At 47.2% G+C, this 19,257-nt stretch overlaps 1 protein-coding gene across 5 annotated transcripts in view; it reads left to right on the top strand.

Annotated features, from left to right (window-relative positions):
• Positions 1-19,257, top strand: part of CGNL1 (cingulin like 1) — a 156,614-nt gene that overhangs the window by 127,870 nt on the left and 9,487 nt on the right. For 3 of the 5 annotated variants that reach the window (XM_060005906.1, XM_060005907.1, XM_060005910.1), the window contains exons 11-14: positions 2,368-2,520; positions 4,114-4,284; positions 7,727-7,888; positions 10,117-10,206. In XM_060005906.1, the coding sequence (XP_059861889.1) occupies positions 2,368-2,520; positions 4,114-4,284; positions 7,727-7,888; positions 10,117-10,206 (576 nt within the window). The remainder of the gene's footprint in view (positions 1-2,367; positions 2,521-4,113; positions 4,285-7,726; positions 7,889-10,116; positions 10,207-19,257) is intronic. The other 2 variants (XM_060005908.1, XM_060005909.1) reach the window with 2 other exon arrangements.

Below are 19,257 nucleotides of genomic sequence, written 5' to 3'. Positions count from 1 at the left end.
TAAATGCAAAGTTGCCAGGTTGGCTGCTTTTCCTGTGAATTTGGGACATACTTTCTCAGCGTGGACATATTGGAACATATTTCTTGAATCACTGAAGAGGCAGAGCATTATTTAAACAGCATTTCTAAACTTTAGAGTATGTTAGAATTATCTGAGGAACTTTCAGATGCAAATGTGTGGGCTCCACTCTAAGAAAAATTGTGATTCCATTAGAACAGGCTAGATTTTGCATTTTATGTAAGCAGTCCACCACCCTTGCCCGGTGATTCTGATATAAGAAATCTTTAGATCACTTTTGGGGATAGGTGTTAATTCTCAACCACTGAGTTTTTATCATATGCCTAAGAGTGAATCTGGACTGTGAGGCATACTGAGATAGAAAATCTATTTCTTGCCTTTACAGATCTTACTACCCTGCAGTAGAGGCAAGCATGCAAGAAATGTTTTAAAAATAATTTAGCGAAATTACTATTCTAGGCAAATGTGTATGTTGGGACAGGGGGTGTTGGCCAGGCCCCAGGCTCAGAGTGGAGGAGTCTGGGGTGTCTCCAGTGACACAGGAGAGCAGAGCCAGTGTGGAGGGGTGGTAGGGGAGCCCTTCCCGAGCCAAGGGTGAAACAGAAGTGCGCTCACCACGTGGAGGTTGAATGGAGCCGAGGCTGGCTTGTCTGCTGGGCTGGGGCCCCTGGGATTGGGATCCAGAAGGAAGAAAAAGAGAGGCTGGGGGATCTGCAGGGGCAGGGGTTGAGCTGGATCCTGGCGGTTCTATGGGAAGGTGTTGATGTCCTTCTGTATTTGTTTTTGTTCAAGAATTGACATTTTGAGATACATGTTCCTGAGAGCTTTCTCCCACATGAAGGAACCAACCATACCTTGCTTACCTTACCCTGTGTGCTGCTTTTTGCCCCCAACACCACTAAATCAACCACAGACACAAGTCCCAGGGGTTGACCCTCCCTGTGGTGTGTGTCCGGCTGGACCATGGTGAGACTCACTCCTGCTAATTGCCCCCCCACTGAACTCCCGATTACCTTTCTTTAACCACCCTCTTTCCCCAGCTGCTTTTGTTGACATTGGTTCCCTGCAGCAATCAACTTCAGCAGCCAGGCTCTGCTGGCTGTTTCTTTGAGCGCAGCCCTCCACAGGTGGCTTTTTGGCCCCAGGCCATGTGGCTGGCCAGCAGAGCTGTTCCAAAGCTTTGCAAATCAGGAGTGCCTGAAGTGCTTTGTGAGTGTTTTCAAAACGCCTGAGTTGCTGCACGTGACAGCAGCTTGTAAACTGTTAAGCACTGTACAAATACAACCATTGTCCTTATACAGCCTCTGCAGGGACACAAGACTGAGTAGGTCCTAAGCAGTACTTGTACTAACCCACGTTCAGCCCTCAGTGCCTGATAACATTTTTCTTATGATCTAGCTCCTGTTTGGGTCATGCTCCCCCATTCTGAGCTGTGCCCCTTCATGATATCCTTATGCCAAAGGCCTTAACACTCAGCTGTTTAAAGAAGCCACTATAATCTTCCAAAGATATTTTAGGATTTTCTTTTTTTTCTTTTTAGAGTTGCATGATTTTTATGTAAAGGACATCAGTCTGTATAATGTTGTGAGATGAGAGCCTCAGAGGAACCCAGGGGAAACATCGCACCCAAGATGGTACATTTTTTAAGAAGTATTAGTATTTGGTGCTGATTCACTAAATAACCACTCGTTTGTGCTTTTCCTGACTAGTGTCTCTCCCGTTTAATACCTTCTGTCCATCAGGTTCATCAGCTTGTGGATTGCCAAATTCCTTTCCTTCTATGTGTGAGTCCAACCCATGGATTCTGTTGATTATAACTCCCCCTACCCAAGTGGACTCTTGGCCCATGGGATAATGTTCTTTTTTCTTACAGATTCATTTTTAGCTATTTTAATTGTGAGAATCATCTGCACAGCAGGGAAAATGCTCGAACATTAGGTGCAGTGCTATCTATCACAGGATGTCAATTGCCACATGGGTTTAAGTTTGTCTAATGTATAACTTTACCTCAGTTTTCAAGCATGAGTTCTGTCAGGTTTTTGGACACTATCCTGAATCACCACCTGCAGCAGCCTTGGCCGTTTTCTGTATTTCTGTAATGCGTCCTTCGTCTGCCCTTCATTCCTGCGTATGTCTCTGGTTAAATCAACTTTGCGTCTTGGTCCCTGGATTGCAGAGCCGACAATGTCCTTGGGTCTCTGTGATGGCTTTATTTTGATCCTTTTTGTTATCACTGATGTAGCAGGTCTGATTGCTTTGTGGTGTGGCTGTGAAACTCCCTCTGCCACCTGTTTCTGTGGCTGACCTGGTAGGTAGGTGATAGCACTGTCCTTTCCCTGCCATCTGCAGAGAAATCTGAGTCAGGCCACCCAGGAGCAGAGGCAGTTGTCTGAGAAGCTAAAAGACGAGACGAAGCAGAAGGAGCAGTTAAGGAGACTGAAGGGTGAAATGGAGAACGAGCGATGGCACCTTGACAAGACCATCGAGAAACTGCAGAAGGAGGTGAGGGGTAGGAAGAGGGGAGGGAGAGGAGGAGGGAGAGGGCGTGTGACCCAGCCCCCCCCCCCCCCCCACCCCGTAAGGGCCTGATAGAGCTGAGGAGACCTGCAGTGTGTCTCAGCACACATGTGTCAGGGATTTGCAGCTCCCGGGAAGCAGCTCTTCGGACTTGTTGATAATCCCAGTCACAGGGGAACTGGTTTAGGAAATGCCCTCTGGATCCTGGGCCCAGCTCCTCTCAACAGCTGCCCGAAGAAGCCTGGCACGTCACTGCAGACTTCACAGATGTTACCTGAATCAAAACCTCTGTCTTTGTGCGTCATCTGTGTACTTGCACGTCTCTTTCTCGTGCAGGAGTATGAAAGGCAGTTTTGAAGCCCAGTAGTTGCTGCTCCTCTGCCCTAAAACACCCAGAAGGGAAAAGGCACAGAGCTGATGGAGCCACCCTGAGTAGCTGCCATTGTTTTGACACCTACTGTGTGCCAGTCATTTACCAGCTATTTTTCTTTTTTCTTTTTTACATCTTTATTGGAGTATAACTGCTCTACAATGGCGTGTTAGTTTCTGCTTTATAACAAAGTGAATCAGTTATACATACACATATGTTCCCATATCTCTTCCGTCTTGCATCTCCCTCCCTCCCACCCTCCCTATCCCACCCCTCTAGGTGGTCACAGAGCACCGAGCTGATCTCCCTGTGCTATGCTGCTGCTTCCCACTAGCTATCTACCTTACGTTTGGTAGTGTATATATGTCCATGCCTTTCTGTCACTTTGTCACAGCTTACCCTTCCCCCTACCCATATCCTCAAGTCCATTCTCTAGTAGGTCTGTGTCTTTATTCCTGTCTTACCCCTAGGTTCTTCATGACATTTTTTTCCCTTAAATTCCATATATATGCGTTAGCATACGGTATTTGTCTTTCTCTTTCTGACTTACTTCACTCTGTATGACAGACTCTAGGTCCATCCGCCTCACTACAAATAACTCAATTTCATTTCTTTTTATGGCTGAGTAATATTCCATTGTATATATGTGCCACATCTTCTTTATCCATTCATCTGATGATGGACACTTAGGTTGCTTCCATCTGCTGGCTATTGTAAATAGAGCTGCAGTGAACATCGTGGTACATGACTCTTTTTGAATTATGGTTTTCTCAGGGTATATGCCAGGCAGTGTGATTGCTACCAGCTATTTTGTATCTAACTAGAATTCCGTCTCTATGTATCGTTTTAATCTTGACAACAGCCCTGCAAGGTAAAGATTATGGTTTCAGTATTTTTAAGGAGTACACTGCAGAGGCCCAGAGAGAGTAGGTAATGCCCCAGCCATGTAGCTGGTAAGTGGCAGAGCGAGGATGTGACCCAAGACCGTGGATCTAGCTCCAGAGGATGTGCTTGTTCACACCTCCATGCTGCTTCCAAGTTAGAGGAGACTAATCCTGGGCAGATCACGACCAGGTGCTTTGCAGTCTTTGGGGTGGGGTGCTCCAGAAGAAAGCAGAGGAGACGTGTTGAGCTGGGACGCACACCTAGCTCCCTGGCCCCAGATGGAGCATTACAGGGTGGGCTCTCACCCATGTCACTTCTTCCAGATGGCTGACATTGTTGAGGTGTCCCGTGCATCAACGCTGGAGCTCCAGAACCAGCTGGATGAATACAAGGAGAAAAATCGCAGGGAACTTGCAGAAATGCAAAGGCAGTTGAAGGAGAAAACTCTAGAGGCAGAGAAGTCCCGTCTGACTGCCGTGAAAATGCAGGATGAGGTAATGCCTGGCCAGAGCAGTTCCCGGTTTACCCGTGTTCAGAATATCCTTCGAGACTGCTTTGAAACTCTTCTAGGAGAGGCTTGGGGTAGATCCTTAAGACAGCGTGTGTGCTTGCTTCTCGGGATGGTTACTTTGGGGCAGATGGCATTCCAAGACACAGAGGACCCAGGGCCTCTGAGGTTACGTGGACACAGCTTTAGTTGGACCATTTTCGTGATTAATCCAAGATCTGCCTAAAAAGCTTAGCTGCCGTTGGTGGAGCACCAGTAGTGTGTCTAGCTGTGTCTAAGTGATTTATATGTATCATTGTTTTCATTTAATCTTAGAACAGGGATTATAATAACTAATTTTTCTTTTTTTTGCCATTCGTTTAAAATTATACATATAGAGACTTTCATTGCCGTGGGAGTGGTGGGTAAGAGTTTCAGAACAACAATAATGGGGACAAACAGAAATCTTCAGGAATTTATGAGTAGTGAAATTATTAAAACATATTCTTGGTTTTATATTTAAGAATAATAGGGCAGAGTAACCCAAATGTTAGCTTCCTTCAGTCTGGACTTCTGAAGAACTGGGTGTAATAAAGGGAATGTTTTTGATTATTTTAATGGAAAGCTGAAGGCTGTAAAATGCAAGTACAGTGTAAGCTGATTTCTGCTCTGTCTCTTGCCAGCTGCATGACATTGAGCAAGTTACCCCAATTTTCTGAGCATCTGTTTCTCCCTCTTTAAAAGTATACAAAATAATAGTGATTTAGTCATTAAATGAGGTAACATGTGAGACTATATGGCACAGGGTCTATATATCCTGGACACTGATATTAGTTTTTTGTTTTTTTTAATTCTAAAGCTTGCTTTTTTTTTTCATAAGCAGTGCCAAGAGCACTAAGATTCCACAGGAAAACACATTTTTCTTCAGAAAACAAACTTTTATTATCTTTGATGATCAAAGGAAGGTCGCCCATGAGTCAGCGCTGAAACTGTGTGAAAGAACAATGGATATTTATTACAGGCTTCTAGAATACTTCTGAAAGGACCCTGGTAACAGGTCCCCTCTGGTTTAGGGTCTTAGGATACAGGACTCCTAGTAAGAACTGAAACTAGCCTATCGACAGCACAGTTCTCTGGCCCTGAAGAAGAATCATTTCTACAGCAATTGGGTGGGAGGATCCTGATACTTGCCAGAATGCAAACGAACACCTGGTATCCTGTTTTGATTTCAGAAAATCAGTGTCACGGTGACCCCTGTAAAGTGCTTTCCCTTGGTTTTTGTGTAATTATTACTCTGCTAGAATCTTCGGGTAGGAAGGAACCTTAGAGACCCTCTAGTTAGATAAGGAAACGGAGATCCAGAGAGATTAGTTAAGGCCAGATAGAGACCAGTGTTGTTTGTAAAAGGGCAGTAATTCCAAAAAGGATTCCTTATGATGAAAACAGAGACGGCACTTCCTAGATTTTTCTCAGCGGTCTAGCCCTGCGAGGCACTGTTTCCATTTGCATGGCAGAAACAGACACCTCATCAGTCTAGAAGGAAACTGCAGTCAGACACCACCCTAAGTCAGGATGGTGAAGTCATGGAGTCGTTTAAAACAAAAATGAATTAGTAAGCCAAGGTCACTTGGGATCCTTGAGAAACTCAAGCTCAACTCTGTTCACCACCCTCCACCACATTTTGGTTGAGCTGAGTTAAAGCTCTCAGTAAATAAAAATGCTGCAAGGGTCCATCCACCCTAAGTGCTGTGGTACCGCCTCCTTTGCTTTGAGAGAAATAGGCATTTTACCTATTCTGCCTTTGGCATAGAGCTAGAAAAGTTCTGATGAAGGTCATCGTTAGAGAATTAAGACTTAGAGTTCACTGTTCAGTTTATTTTCTAAATCCCACTTAGCAAAGAGCAGCTTCAACTGCTTAAAGGTAGCACTAGTAGGTTCAGAAGTTATTTACTAACTCATGATTCCAGCTGCTGTACTATTCTCTTGTGCAGATCCTTAATGAATACTCTTGGTATGATAGAGCCCTCGATAGATGTTAGGAGGGATCTACTGGGCGTCGGAAGGTAGGAATGTGCTGGGCATTGGGGAAGGAAGGGTGAGCTGTACCATTACCTGTCAGTCTTTCTGACTCTATAACCCATGTTCTTTTGGGGGTATTATCTCATTTGAGTCTCACGACAGCTTTGTAAGGTAGGTTTTATATTTATCCCAATATTGCAAATCAGGAAACTGAAGCACAGAGAATTTTTTTTTTAAAGACTTTTTTTTGGAGAGATTTTTTTTCACGCTCTGGAGTACCTCTGTATCCAAAGAATGTCTCGTCATCCTTTTTCCATGGGATGGTTTTCACTTTGTGCTTTCACTCAGTCACCACCAAAACCAGACTAGGGTCTTTATCTGGAGATGTCTTCTTTAAGACTGCTGTTTTCATAGAAATTTCAGGTGTTCCTATCAGCCTCCAGGAGAGGAACACAGTTCCTAGTCTTCCCTCTGGGCTTCCTAAAGTAGCCTAACCTATTGGGTCCCCAAAAAGAGTATCTTTGAGACTTCCCCAACTTTTCCGTGAAGATCACCCCCAAAGGCTGGTACTCTTTCATGAAGTTTGCCACTTGCTATCATATACTCCCTGAAGGAAATTAACCCTTGGTGTATTCAATTCCTATGACTGTGCTTTCACCTGCTACCCTATACCACCTCCAGGAGGGAAGGAAGTTGAGAACCAAACAGACAGCCTCAGGCTTCACCGAATCAGTCCACAGAGATGTTTAAGGAGTACCTTCTGTGTGCTGAGTTGCCTAGTTCCCTTGGGGAGATTCCAGAGGAGTGGAAAACACAGACAACCCCTTGCGAATCAAAGCTGTCGGTTGCACTTTCTTCAAACTATTAGTTCAGTGCCACCTTGTGGAGGAACAAAACACTGTAAAATTTGACAACATAACATATTCTTCTGGAGAGTAGTGGTTTTCACTTAATTTACATGTTTATATTAATAGATTTTGTGCCTGCAGGTTGCTTTGGGGTCATGATTTTAGCTTTTATATTCCCCCAGCTTTAAACCTCTGTTGAGAGGAGCCTGATACGGGTGGGTGATAGATTACACTCTGGGAGGCTCTTACTTAGTTCAAGGGCTTTCGGGTATCTTCAGCCATGACCTACAACAATATTTGCTTGTACTACTCTGATACTTTTTTCTGTTATATTTAACGATGGCCAGTATCTACTGAATTGAATTTATAACCCAATGGGTTGCTCTCTGTAGCTGGAAAAGCGACTTCTTTTTACGGAAGAGGAAACTGAGGCCCAGACGAAGGTGGCGCTTGCTCACGGGCTTCTGAACCCCAGTGGAGTGTGGGGGCCGCCCAATCCTCTTCAGGGTCAGCCTGCACATTGATGAGATCTCTGTGCTCCTGACTTGCCGGGTTAAGCACCCCAGCCCCTCTTCATTCCAGACGCGTCTGTTGGAGGAAGAGTTACGGGACTACCAGAGAGCTCAGGAGGAAGCGCTCACGAAAAGGCAGCTTCTGGAGCAGACGCTTAAGGACCTGGAGTACGAGCTGGAAGCCAAGAGTCACCTCAAGGATGACCGAAGCCGACTCCTCAAGCAGTTGGAGGTTTGTGGGCGGCGCGGGTGCGACGCGGGCGTGGGACTCGAGGGAAGCAGACTTTCCGCTCACGCCTCAGCCTTTGGGCAGTCTTTGGCTTTTTTTCTCTTGAACAGCAAGACAGTAAAGTCATTTCTTGATTTGAGGAAGAAGCTAGTAGTTTGTAGACTCAAAAGACGTCAGAGCTGGAAGGAATGATGGAAATAGTCAGACAGTGCTCAAGGCCAGGGAGAGAGAGCTGGAATTTAAAATCAGTGGAATTCCTGATTCAACTGCACAAATCAATAGAAATAACTTTTAAAACCTCCAGGGGACTTAGTAGCAGTTGATATCCAGGGAGTGATGTTTCAACCATTAAAGATTTTATTAGATGGGCCCTTTTAGAGGCTTAGAATTACCTGGTTAGGGTGTCATGCCCCCCCCCCCGCCCCCACCGCTAGATTGCCGTGTGTTTTGCTGATGTCCTGGTTCTAATCTCATTAGGGGAGATCATTTTAAGTCAAGCTAAGGTCAACCCAGGTAACTAGGAAGTGATTATTCTAGGACCCAAACAATCTGGTTAAACACAAGCTAAAGCCTCGTCAGGCAGTGACGTGAGAACCTTTGGCGTAATGACCCTTGGCCTGACCCCCTGAAGTCTCCTGCTGGGCTCTGTACAGTACAGATTATAGGCAAGAAGAGAGCCCTGCGAAGAGGTGCTTTCAGGCGCACGTTAGGTTGCCAGATCATCTCCTTCTAGAATATTCTGACTAAAAAGAACATTTCCTTTTACTAACTCAAGGTGTAGAAGCCATGGCATAGCTAAGCTTCATTTGCCCCTGTGCAGTGTTTGAGCTATTTCTCCATTAATTATAAAATGAACAGCTCTCAAGACCCCACCCCTGTGCGGCACACCCGAGGGTGCTTCCTCCCTAAGAGGCGGCTGGCAGGACTGTCTTGTTGGGACTCATATCTTGCTTGTTCCTTTACTAACACTTAACAGATGAATTCTCAGACTCAGGAGCTCTCTCAATAAAGGCGATCGTCTGTAAACTCAGAAACCCAGGTGACTGTCGTATGTAAATGCGGTACTTGTGGCTCTTTGGTGATTCTGAGTGACACTGGCCTGGGAGGGGTCAGGAACCACTGAACAAACAAGGAGGTTTGGTGCAGGACCCAGCCGTTCTGAGTTGGTTTTGGGGACTTTGGACTCCTGGGAGAGAGCTTTCTGGGTTCTCTGTAGATTTCGCTCACAGCAGGGAAGGCATTCACAGACATTTAGTCATTCACCAGTTCTGTTTTATTTTTGGTGCATACGGAGGCGTGTCAGCCAACTTTGACAATCGCAGAGACAATATTTATGTACAGATGCTGCAGGCTCACATAGAAACTCGTACTGCTGATTGCTTTTAGTGTGTCTGGCTCATGGCTCTGACTTAATCCAGACATATGACACGTTGGCTGGTGGCAGGAGAAACACATGTACAAACCCCACAGGCCCCCAGTTCGAGGTGGGGTGGTTTGTGTTCAGAGCCTCTTTTTTTTCCCCCCCCCTTTGGTACACAAAGCTACTTTGAAGTACTTTTCTCTTAATACTCAGTGATGTTAAATTAGGAAGGCTGAGAAAGATAGAAATTTCTCTTCTGTGAATATTCGGTTTAGCAGGATGGGCTGGCTGTCTTTATGTTACTCTGATGGGGATTTGGGAGTGCATGGCGCTACGTATATGAGGTTCCCTAGCAGAAAAAGGCAGATGCGAAAGGTTGTTCTAGACTCTGTTCCTGGGAGGGTCTTGGAAGCCCTGAGCAGGAGAGAGGAAGAACATTGTCCTGAGTTTAGAGTATTTAGAGGAGTGTGCCTTGGACGATATCTTGGTTTCCATTGTTTTTTAACAGATACCTGTTAAGCTTAGGTAGATATTTGTAAAATTACTGATTCATAAGGAAAAAAAAAAGGCTTGAAGGAAACATGCTAAAATATCCTCAGTGCTTGTTAGGGTTTGGGGTAAATATTGTTTTCTCCTTTTATGTACTTTCTAGATGCACAATTATATTTTACATTATAAAAGCAATAAAACCCAGTTTTAAAAAGATGTACTTTGCACAGTATGAGAAAAAGACACATCTTTCCTCCAAACTCTAATTCATGGTGTTCAGCTCTGATTTGCCCTTGGGGTTGTCCTTCCACAGCGCAGTCCTTGCTCCTAAAAACTTGGTCAGTGCAAGTTAAATAGGCTGTGTTTGTGACTTCTTTCTTAGGACAAGGTGTCTCAACTGGAGATGGAGCTGGAAGAAGAAAGAAACAACTCGGATTCGCTGTCTGAGAGGATCGCTCGGGGCAGGGAACAGGTACTGTTCTGTAGTTGAGTGGTGAGTGGATCACCCTGCATGAAAAAGGAAATGTGAGAGGTTAAACCTGAGGATTCAGCTGGAGGAGGGAGAGAAAGTCCCTGGCTGATGGAAAGGATGGAAGGTGGGGTCAGTCACTAAGAGGGAGGTGTAATATATAACATGGAGCATATAGAGTGGAAGTTTCCAGAGTGGTCATGTATAACAATGTATTAGTCACAATAGGCAAAGTGCTTTTAGAGCTGAGGCTCTAAGAATCATTAGTTTAACAAGCAATCATGAAATTTGGTAGCTACCACTGTATTAGTGCCATGGGAAGTAAATGATATGATGCAGTCTTCTCCGTTAAGAACTTTGCCCGCAGGGCTTCCCTGGTGGCGCAGTGGTTGAGAGTCCGCCTGCCGATGCAGGGGACACGGGTTCGTGCCCCGGTCCGGGAGGATCCCACATGCCGCGGAGCGGCTGGGCCCGTGAGCCATGGCCGCTGAGCCTGCGCGTCCGGAGCCTGTGCTCCGCAACGGGAGAGGCCACAACAGTGAGAGGCCCACGTACCGCAAAAAAAAAAAAAAAAAGAACTTTGCCAGCAAATTAGCAATACATACACCTCTGAGGCATCCACAGTACAGTGACAGTACCTTGCAAGTGAGTGCTTTTTGCAGTTTTCAAATGACAGGAGTTTCACTTACATTTGATCCTTATAGGAACACTGGGAGGCAGCCAGGGATCGTTCACACTGTCCTCACATTGTACATAATGGAACTAATTTCCCAAACCACACTTGGGATAATCCCAAGGTTCTGAGGGTTTGTTTCCATGTTTTCATTAAAAAAAAAAAGTTCAGAGTGCCTGAGTCATATCCTGGAGATGGGGTGTCACATCACTAGAAAGTGGTAGCACCATTAGCTGGTTACCGTGTCCCCATTGCATGCCCAAACCATTTGACAGATAAAAATATGGAAATATTATGGGACAAGGATTCAGAACATTCAGTGGTGGTTTTACAGAGAGTTTGTGTTCACTAATCTGAGCCTTTTATTTACATGATACCTTCGGATACCTATAGAAACCTCTGATGGGATGTACTTTCAATGACAACTTATTTTTACACCCAGCTCCTGAAAATGGTGCCAGTAAAACTGTACGTTTAATAGACATTTAGAAACCTCTTCACCTTTTGATTTGCTTTGGGCACTTTCTTAATTAAACAATGCAAACAAAACCTAAGCGCCTTGGCTGATACTGAGTATAATTTAGGAAATTATCTGTGTGAAGGATTTAAAGAAAAAGTCTGAAATACAAATCAATACAAAATTAATATGGAATCTTCCCACTTTCCTCTGCTCACCCTTCTCCTTACTCCTATGTGCCACCTTTCCCACACTTTGGGATGACCAAGAACTGGAGCTTCCAGCGCTTAGGGACAATGCCGTTCTAGGCTGGTAGCCGCTGTTCAAAGCTGAAGGTGAATCACTGGCTTCTTTTCCATCTGCCTTTGCTTCCCTATTGACAGCTTCTTTGCAAACAGGTCGGATTCTGGTGCTCCTTTGCTCCCGAGAGTGAAGGAAATTCCAAGCAGAGGCTCCATCCACCCTCCCACTGCACTTGGGTTCTGCCCACATATTTCAGTCCTGTTTACGGTGCTAGTATCATTCCTCTGGAGGGGTGGCAGCCCACCTGACCTGAGCTGCAAAAGTTTAGAGAAAGACCTTCATGGAAACCTGAAGTTCGGGTGGAGAGCCCAACCTTGACGTTTGAGACCTAATAGTTCTTAGTAAAGTCTGCATTTTCTAAGTTCTCCTGCTGGTATAGAAGCTGCTTTGTTAGGAATTCCTGCCGGCCTGGCTAAGGCGCCCCCTTACCACAGGGCTTTTCAGGATCTGCTAAGCATTGGTGATGATGCGAGAAGTGCCCCTGAATTTGTTTTGCTAATGCTTCTTGCAACTTAGGCAAGGAGGAGTGGTGGGGAAGTATGTCATCCTATCAATAACCAGGCAGTTAAAACAGCCTTCCAGACCCGAAGCAAAACACAGACAAACTGAACCAGAGATGGTTGCCTCCCTTGAGTCTGCTGATGGCCCAACACTAAGGAGGCCCGTCACTTAGGTCTGTTTGCTTTGGGCCTCTTCTCTCTTCTCTCAACAGGATTTGTGGGTAATAGAACTGCTCTCTGTGATCTGCTCAAGGTTGAAAATATTTTCACTGAGCTGAGAACCTAAAGTAAGCCCGGGGAGGAAGTAGTAGAGGGGACGTACTTGTTCTCGGGAGAAGAATCCCTTGTCCAGCCTCCTGCACCGACCCCACGTAGCTCCAGGAAAGTCTCCACCCCTCTGAGCGCAGCCTCTAAGATCTATGCAAAGGAGGCTGTTTGTCCAGGAGATTTCTGAAGTCTTTTCTGAATTCTCACACTGAAATGCTGTGAGAAGGTCTTATAAAATTAAGTGTCTGAGTCGCCCTTTAACTCTGTCATTCCCTCCCTGTGTCTGAGTTTATGTGCCTGAAAAGATGGGTTTCACCAATGTCTCTAGCCTTTTTGCTCTATTTGTTCTATTTTCCTCGTCACTTTTCTTTGTTCTCACTGCACTCTCTGGGGTAGGGAGGGTAAAGCCTGGTGTCTGTTAAAAGTGGAGAAATTGAGCATCGTGTTCAAACTGAGGTAGGAATTACGAAAACAATAAAACAAAACAAACCGCTGAGATGAAGTGGGGTCTCCTGATGGAGTGCTCTCTTCTGGCATGAGGTGCCTTTGGATTTTTGAGCAAGGGTAGAGAAATGGGTTTGCCAAATATACCCACCTTACAGGAAAGCATTTACTTCTCACTCAAAGTCAAGGTCAATCGGAGACTCGCTTCTTGCCTCTTAAAGTAAAGGTTCAAGAAAGGGCTCTGAGTGTAGACAGGTGGGCCTTGATTCTGAAGTTGTTTCAGTTCATTTAGGTTAACTTCTAGGGATGTACCGGCTGCCTTCCTGCCCGAATCAGAGAAATGGGAAGCTTCTAAACCTAAGACCCCTTCTCCGCCCCCTCACATGCTGCCCTGTGACACCTCCTCACGGGAGATGTCTCTTAAGGAGCAGGAAATGGTGTCTGTCTGTCCTCTCCAACCTGATTTGTAGCATCCGGTCTGGATGTGCTGCAAACTGCTCTGAAGAGGGAAGGCACGGGGAACTTTATGTTTTGGATCTTGGTCTCTTTAAATTAAAAAGTCAAAGGTTGCAGCTCTTCTCTCTACTTAATCTCTGCATGCTCACAAGCTCCCTGTCTAAATCTTTTTTTTTTTTTGGCACCCTCTGAACATCTCCCATTCATTCTCCTAGTCAGAGTGACAGGGCTTAGGTGGGAAAACAGAGAAAGAGGTTTTCCGGTAATTTTAGTGAATGGCCTACACCATTTACAGAATCTTAGATGTGGCGAGGACCTCCAGGTTCATTTTCCCAGACCTTCTGTGCAGTGGATGAGAGAGCCGAGGCCCAGAATCACCTGTGATCCAGCCAGGGTGCACGGCTGACCAAGGCAGGCACTGTGGTTGGCTTGAGGAGCAGAGGCTTCCCTAAACAATGGATAACTATCAAGAAAAAGCAGTGGGTACTAAATGCCAAGTGAAAGAGTCAGGCAGCTAAGGAGGGAAAGACCATGATAGCGAGGGTGACAGTGGGAGTTCTTAGGGGAAGGCTGGCCCGGAGCTGGCTTTGCAGAAAGGGTAAGGTTTAGACAAAGTAAGGAATGGGAAGGGAATCCTAGATATGGTGGAGGGTGTGAACAGGGATTGGGAGGTAGGGTCTATTTAGCATTTTCCGGAGCAACGAATGGACTGCTGTGCTTGGTTAGGTTTCTGGTGTCCGTGAGGGAATAACGGGAGAGGCAGGTTAAGGGATTTTGAAAGGACTGTACCCTGAAGGCAGTGGGGAGCCTTGGAAGGTCGTCGAGCAGAACAGTGAAGCGTACACAGTGTTCTCGAAGGGGATGGGAGTAAGGGCAGGAGAAAGGGGGCCTGAGTGAAGCCTCAGCTGGGCTGTTTCCAGGGACAGAGGACAGGAGAGGCGGTTGTGAGATCAAACATTCTGTCCTTTTCATGTGTTCGTTTCCACTTTCTCGTGCTTAACATCTGATGCTCAGTAAATGCTGGCAACGTTCTTTGTAAGTTCCCAGCCCTTCTAAGGCCTTCCTTTTAGATACACGTTCAGGATATTCTTTTTTTTTTTTTAATTGATTTTTATTGGAGAAGAGTTGCTTTACAGTGTTGTGTTAGTTTCTGCTGTACAGCAAAGTGAACCAGCTCTATGTATACATATATCCCCTCTTTCTTGGACTTCCTTCCCATTTAGGTCACCACAGAGCCCTGAGTAGAGTTCCCTGTGCTGTACAGTAGGTTCTCATTCGTTATCTGTTTTGTACATAGTAGTGTGTATATGTCAATCCCAGTCTCCCAATTCATCCCGCCCCCCCAGGATATTTTAAAGTTGAAGAAAATTTGAATGAAATAGTGGGTGCTATACTGGCTTTGGGTCTGTTTAAATCCGGAGAAATCCTTTTTCCTCTCCTTCCTCTAAAGCCCTGTTTCCCTTTACGATATTTGCCGTCCTTCCTGAGGGTTCTCCGGGTGCTGGGCGCTGTGCCCGTGCCTTGCATGCTTCCTCTTGTTGTTTTCAGGGCTCACGAGGCTACCTGGCTCCTTAGGGTCTCAAGGCTTGTAAGAAGTGTGGAGCCAAAGCCCATCGCCTCCCACCTGTTCCCATCATCCCAGCGTCGGACAGTGAGGGTGGTACAAACACCCCAAATGTTTGGGTCTCTGTGCCCAAGTTTAAAAATAATGTCACAGTGTCTCTTAATATGAGTGAGGATTTATTTTCACCCGATCCTCTCCTGACCCTCGTCCTGAGTCCAGGATTCAGATGGCCCAGCTTGGTGTTGCACATGTGTCCCACAGGCCGATGTTCTAGCTCCTTGGGCACTGCTGCGTGACTGCTGGTGGCTGAGTGCCTACAGTTAACAGTAGATCTGGGCCGAGATGGAGAGGTGTTCTCTTGGCCACGGAGGCCAGGATAACCCAGCCCAGTGGAAGGACCATTTGTTCAACCCAGGCAGCCAGCAGGCAAGAGAGCTGCCCTGTTGCCTTGGCAACTGCAGGGTAAATCCCAGTGGATAAAGTTGCAGGCTTCTGCAGTCATTTTCAGGAGCTGCTCCCGAGTGGCTGGCTCACACCTGCTCCTCAGTCTGCACCAGGGGGATGCAACCACCAGAATACGGGCCTGGGAAATAAGGCTGCTTTGCAGTCAGCACGTGAAAGATCAGAAGGGGATTTCTTTCTTTCTTTTTGTTTTTTCTTCTTTAATTAAAATGATCCTGGTCTCAGAACTGCCTCCTATTGTAAAGACTACTCAAAAACCCAATGTGTACAGTGGGTTAATAATAATTTTCCTTTCTTGTGACTGAGTATCGCTTTTAGTACTAGCCAAGAGTGTGTGCTCACCAACCCCTTTACAGCCCCACGGTAAACACAGGTGATGGGGTTAAATATTATTATTAGCGATCATAAATATCTCTGGCTTTTCATTAACCCAGAAGGCAGCTGCTTCTAATCCCGAGAGCTGGCTCAGGTCACGGGTGCCTCTGACATAAACCCACTGGAATCTGATACTGTTATTTCCGATCAATGTGCTCAGGGTTTAGCATTCTTTCAATCCAGCTGTGATAACTGTTGCCTTCGGCTCCCCTTCTGGTTTTAATTCGGCTGGAAAGTTTTTGTTTGGTCTACTTAGTATAGTTGAAGGGTAAACAGCAACGTAAAGCGCTAAGCTTACATAAAGAAATGTTTTCTCAGATTTACTTCCCTGGTCCAAAGGAGGAAGCTGGCTAAGCCAGAGGCCATTTCTCTCTCTCTCTCTCTTTTTTTTTTTTTTTTTTTTTTTGTCCCCAATGTGGGCTCAGGGTGAGAAGAGTCTGATGTGGAATATTCACGAGTCACGGGGCCATTCCTGGAGATCACAGTATTGGGGAACTCGACGGAAACACGTGTGGTTTATGGTGAAACCCACCCTTGGGGGTATTGTCCGTAACACCACGTGGTATTCCTTGTGTACGGCTCTGCGTGGTGTTTTTTAAAAATTTGTTCATTTCACACTTAATTTATTTTTTAAGTTTTTATTGTATATTGGAGTATAGTTGATTAACAGTGTTGTGTTAGTTTCAGGTGTACAGCTGGTGTATTTATTTTAGAATTCAGGGTCTGGCTCTCCTTTTTTGAAGACCTGAAGGAAGCCTATCATGTTTGCCAAAAAGACGAGGAAAATTGACTGTCCGGTGACAGTAACCGTTAAGTTTTATGGTCTCACATTTGTTCCTTCCTGTTCTTCACTCCGATTTATTTTACACTTGCATTTTAATAGCCATCTTTGGAGGGGATGTGGTGGGGTATAAATAATTACTGTTTTGCTTTGTTTTTCCTTTGGAGACTCGCGTTTGCCTGGGGCGCTCCTGGGAGGTCTTGAACCTGCAGGGACCTCCGGGATGCTGTTTCCTGAGTGCCCCTCTGTACGGGGAGGCTCATTTCCTGGCAGGATCCACAATTTCCAGCCAGTAGCCCCGAGGGAGCAACACCTTGGCCGATGGCCGCTTCTTTAAGTTTGTCCTGAACCCCAGCCTGGGCCCAGTGCCGTGGACCCCTTGGCGATCTTTAAATCCCTCCACAGCGCTTCTCTGCCTCATGCCACTGGAGGTGCTTCTTCCTTTTAGGTTCCGAAGGCCCCCCCAGAACTCCTACTTCTCTGTTTTGCCCTTCACTGAGGGACCTGGGAGGTTGGCAGAGGAGGGAACGGCCGCCAGTCCTGAACCTCCCACCTGGGAGGTGGGGGTGGTAACGTCTGCCTCAGAGAGTCCTGGGAGAATTAACAGGCTCAGACGTGGACACTCGTAGTCACTCCGCACCTGTCGCCAGGGGCTCTTGGTTCTCTCTGTTTCCCTCCTCCTTCCTCAGGCCTGGAGCACAGCTGTGGAAGTCACTGCCTGCCTCCTCACGCAGTTGCTGAACAGCTGCCAGAGCCCCTGGACTCTGCCCCCACGGCCTTTTATTGCCTTCTGGTGGATTTTGGCCTCACCGCGCCCCCCCCCCCCCAACCAGCAACTAAACTTCTCTCTTTCTCTCTTCCTCTCTCTCGACAAGCCTCCAGGTCTTCCTTATCCCTTAACTTTTGGGGAAATAATCTCCCTTCCCTTCTCTTTCCCTTCCTGCTGCCTCCTGGGTCTCCGAGCTACAGGAGCCTTCCCCCCACCCCACCCCCGCCGAGCCCTGGCGTACCGTCCCTCTCCTGGGCTCTCTCCCACTCCCGTGTTGCCCCCAGCGTGGGCCTGCATCCCTCCCTGAACAGTCTCCTGTCACACTCCCGTCCCGCTACAGCCCATCACCTGTAACTGTTTCCTCCTCAGTGATTCTCCCCCTCGGTCTGCTAACAGCTGTGGGCATCTGTCTTGCAAACCCCTTACTTGAGCTCTCCTCAGCCCTCGGCTCAGAGCTGTCATCTGTCACGCTGCGGTTCTAGAGAAGAGGAGCTTCCCTGTCTCTCCCTTCTCTGCTGAGCCTCCCAGAGCCATCTTCCTGGCCAACCTAGACGCATCTTCCTCGTCCTCGCCCTTCTGGGCCTTTGCAGCAGGTCAGTGTCCTGCTTTTCTCCATACCTCCCCTAACGAAGTGGAGCGGGGCGGCCTTCCCAGGGCACGGTTCTCCTCATTCTTCATGCACTTCTCCTCGGTGAGCTCATTTGTCCTGTGGCTTCAGCTGGCATCACCCAGTCTCCACACCTGTATCTGCAAACTCCCCAGGACTCTAGGGGTACCTAGGGATGTTAATAGTACCCACCTCATCAGGTGGTGGTGAGGATGAAATGAGATAACGCTATAAAAATGCTGCAGACTTACTTTTGTTCAGCGCAATGCAGACGTTCGCTGTGGTTACAATATTATAACGGGCCCTGTGTGACTGCTCCCTGTCTGCCTCGCCACCTGAGCTCTTAACCCGTCCCCTTGCCTCCCTGCGTGTCCACCTCAGTGCTCTTGATTCTTCCAGCGCTCCCTTCCTCTTTCTTAGCTCCTGCCTTTTCTCATTAGTGGTCCCTGGCTAGGAGAGCTGCACTTCCTCTCTCGCCCCGTCCCCACCCTGCCTGACTCTGACCTCCCTCTCAGCTCTCAGATCTCAGCTCAGCGTCTCTTGCTCTGGAGAATTTCCTCGACCCTCCCAGTCTGGGCTGTGACCACTGCCGTGCACCCCGTGCCAGCATGCTGTCCTTCCCCATTGCAGTGACACTGACCACAGGGACAGGGCTTGTTCATTTGTCCCCCATGAGCCTATAATGAGGTCAGGTACTGTCACGCTGTCCAGCCTAGGGCTGTGATAATACAGTCTGAACGAATGCATGGGCCCACCCCATCATTCCAAGACCACCCCTCCCCCGGCACTCAAACATACGTGTTCACAAACACACACTCGCTGTCACCCTGACCGAGTGGGTCTTTTCTGGGGACGCCCCTAAAGGTCTGGAGACATGGAATGGCTACTGTAGCTGAAAGATGGAGACCGGGGCCTTAGAAGGAGGGCTGCACAGCGCCGCACGGCAGGCGGGAGGCACCGAATGTGCTTTCACTGCGTTGTAGGCCAGCTCCAAGGGCCTACAGGCCGCCTTGTTCAGCTTCCTTGTTTAGAAACGAGGAGTCCACATCCCAGAGGTGAGGCGACCAAGGTCACATGCAGGTGGATGCAGAGCCAGGAAGAGAAGCTGGGCCATCGCTCCCTGTGTAATTGCTTCCCGTCGCGGTGAAAGTCTAGCCGTGTCCTCAGTGAGGTCCTGGCCTCTGCCCAGCGGGCGTGAACAGAACAGTTTCCCCCAAGAGGCACATCGTGGTCCCGTGGCCCAGCCGTGCTGACGACCTCTGTAGGGGTGTTGGCTGATTCACAGCCGTGCTCCGAGTGGGGCTGTGAGGCTGCATTCATTACCCGTGGACCTGGTGCTCCTAGAGCAGTTAGAGGAATTGTCCAGGGCCCTCTTTGCAGCATGTGATTCTCGAGG

This window comes from Delphinus delphis, chromosome 2 (genome assembly GCF_949987515.2).
Source record: "Delphinus delphis chromosome 2, mDelDel1.2, whole genome shotgun sequence".
Lineage (NCBI taxonomy): Eukaryota > Metazoa > Chordata > Mammalia > Artiodactyla > Delphinidae > Delphinus > Delphinus delphis.
The sequence above is the reverse complement of the archived record's forward strand: the minus strand, read 5'-3'. Positions and strand labels throughout refer to the sequence as shown.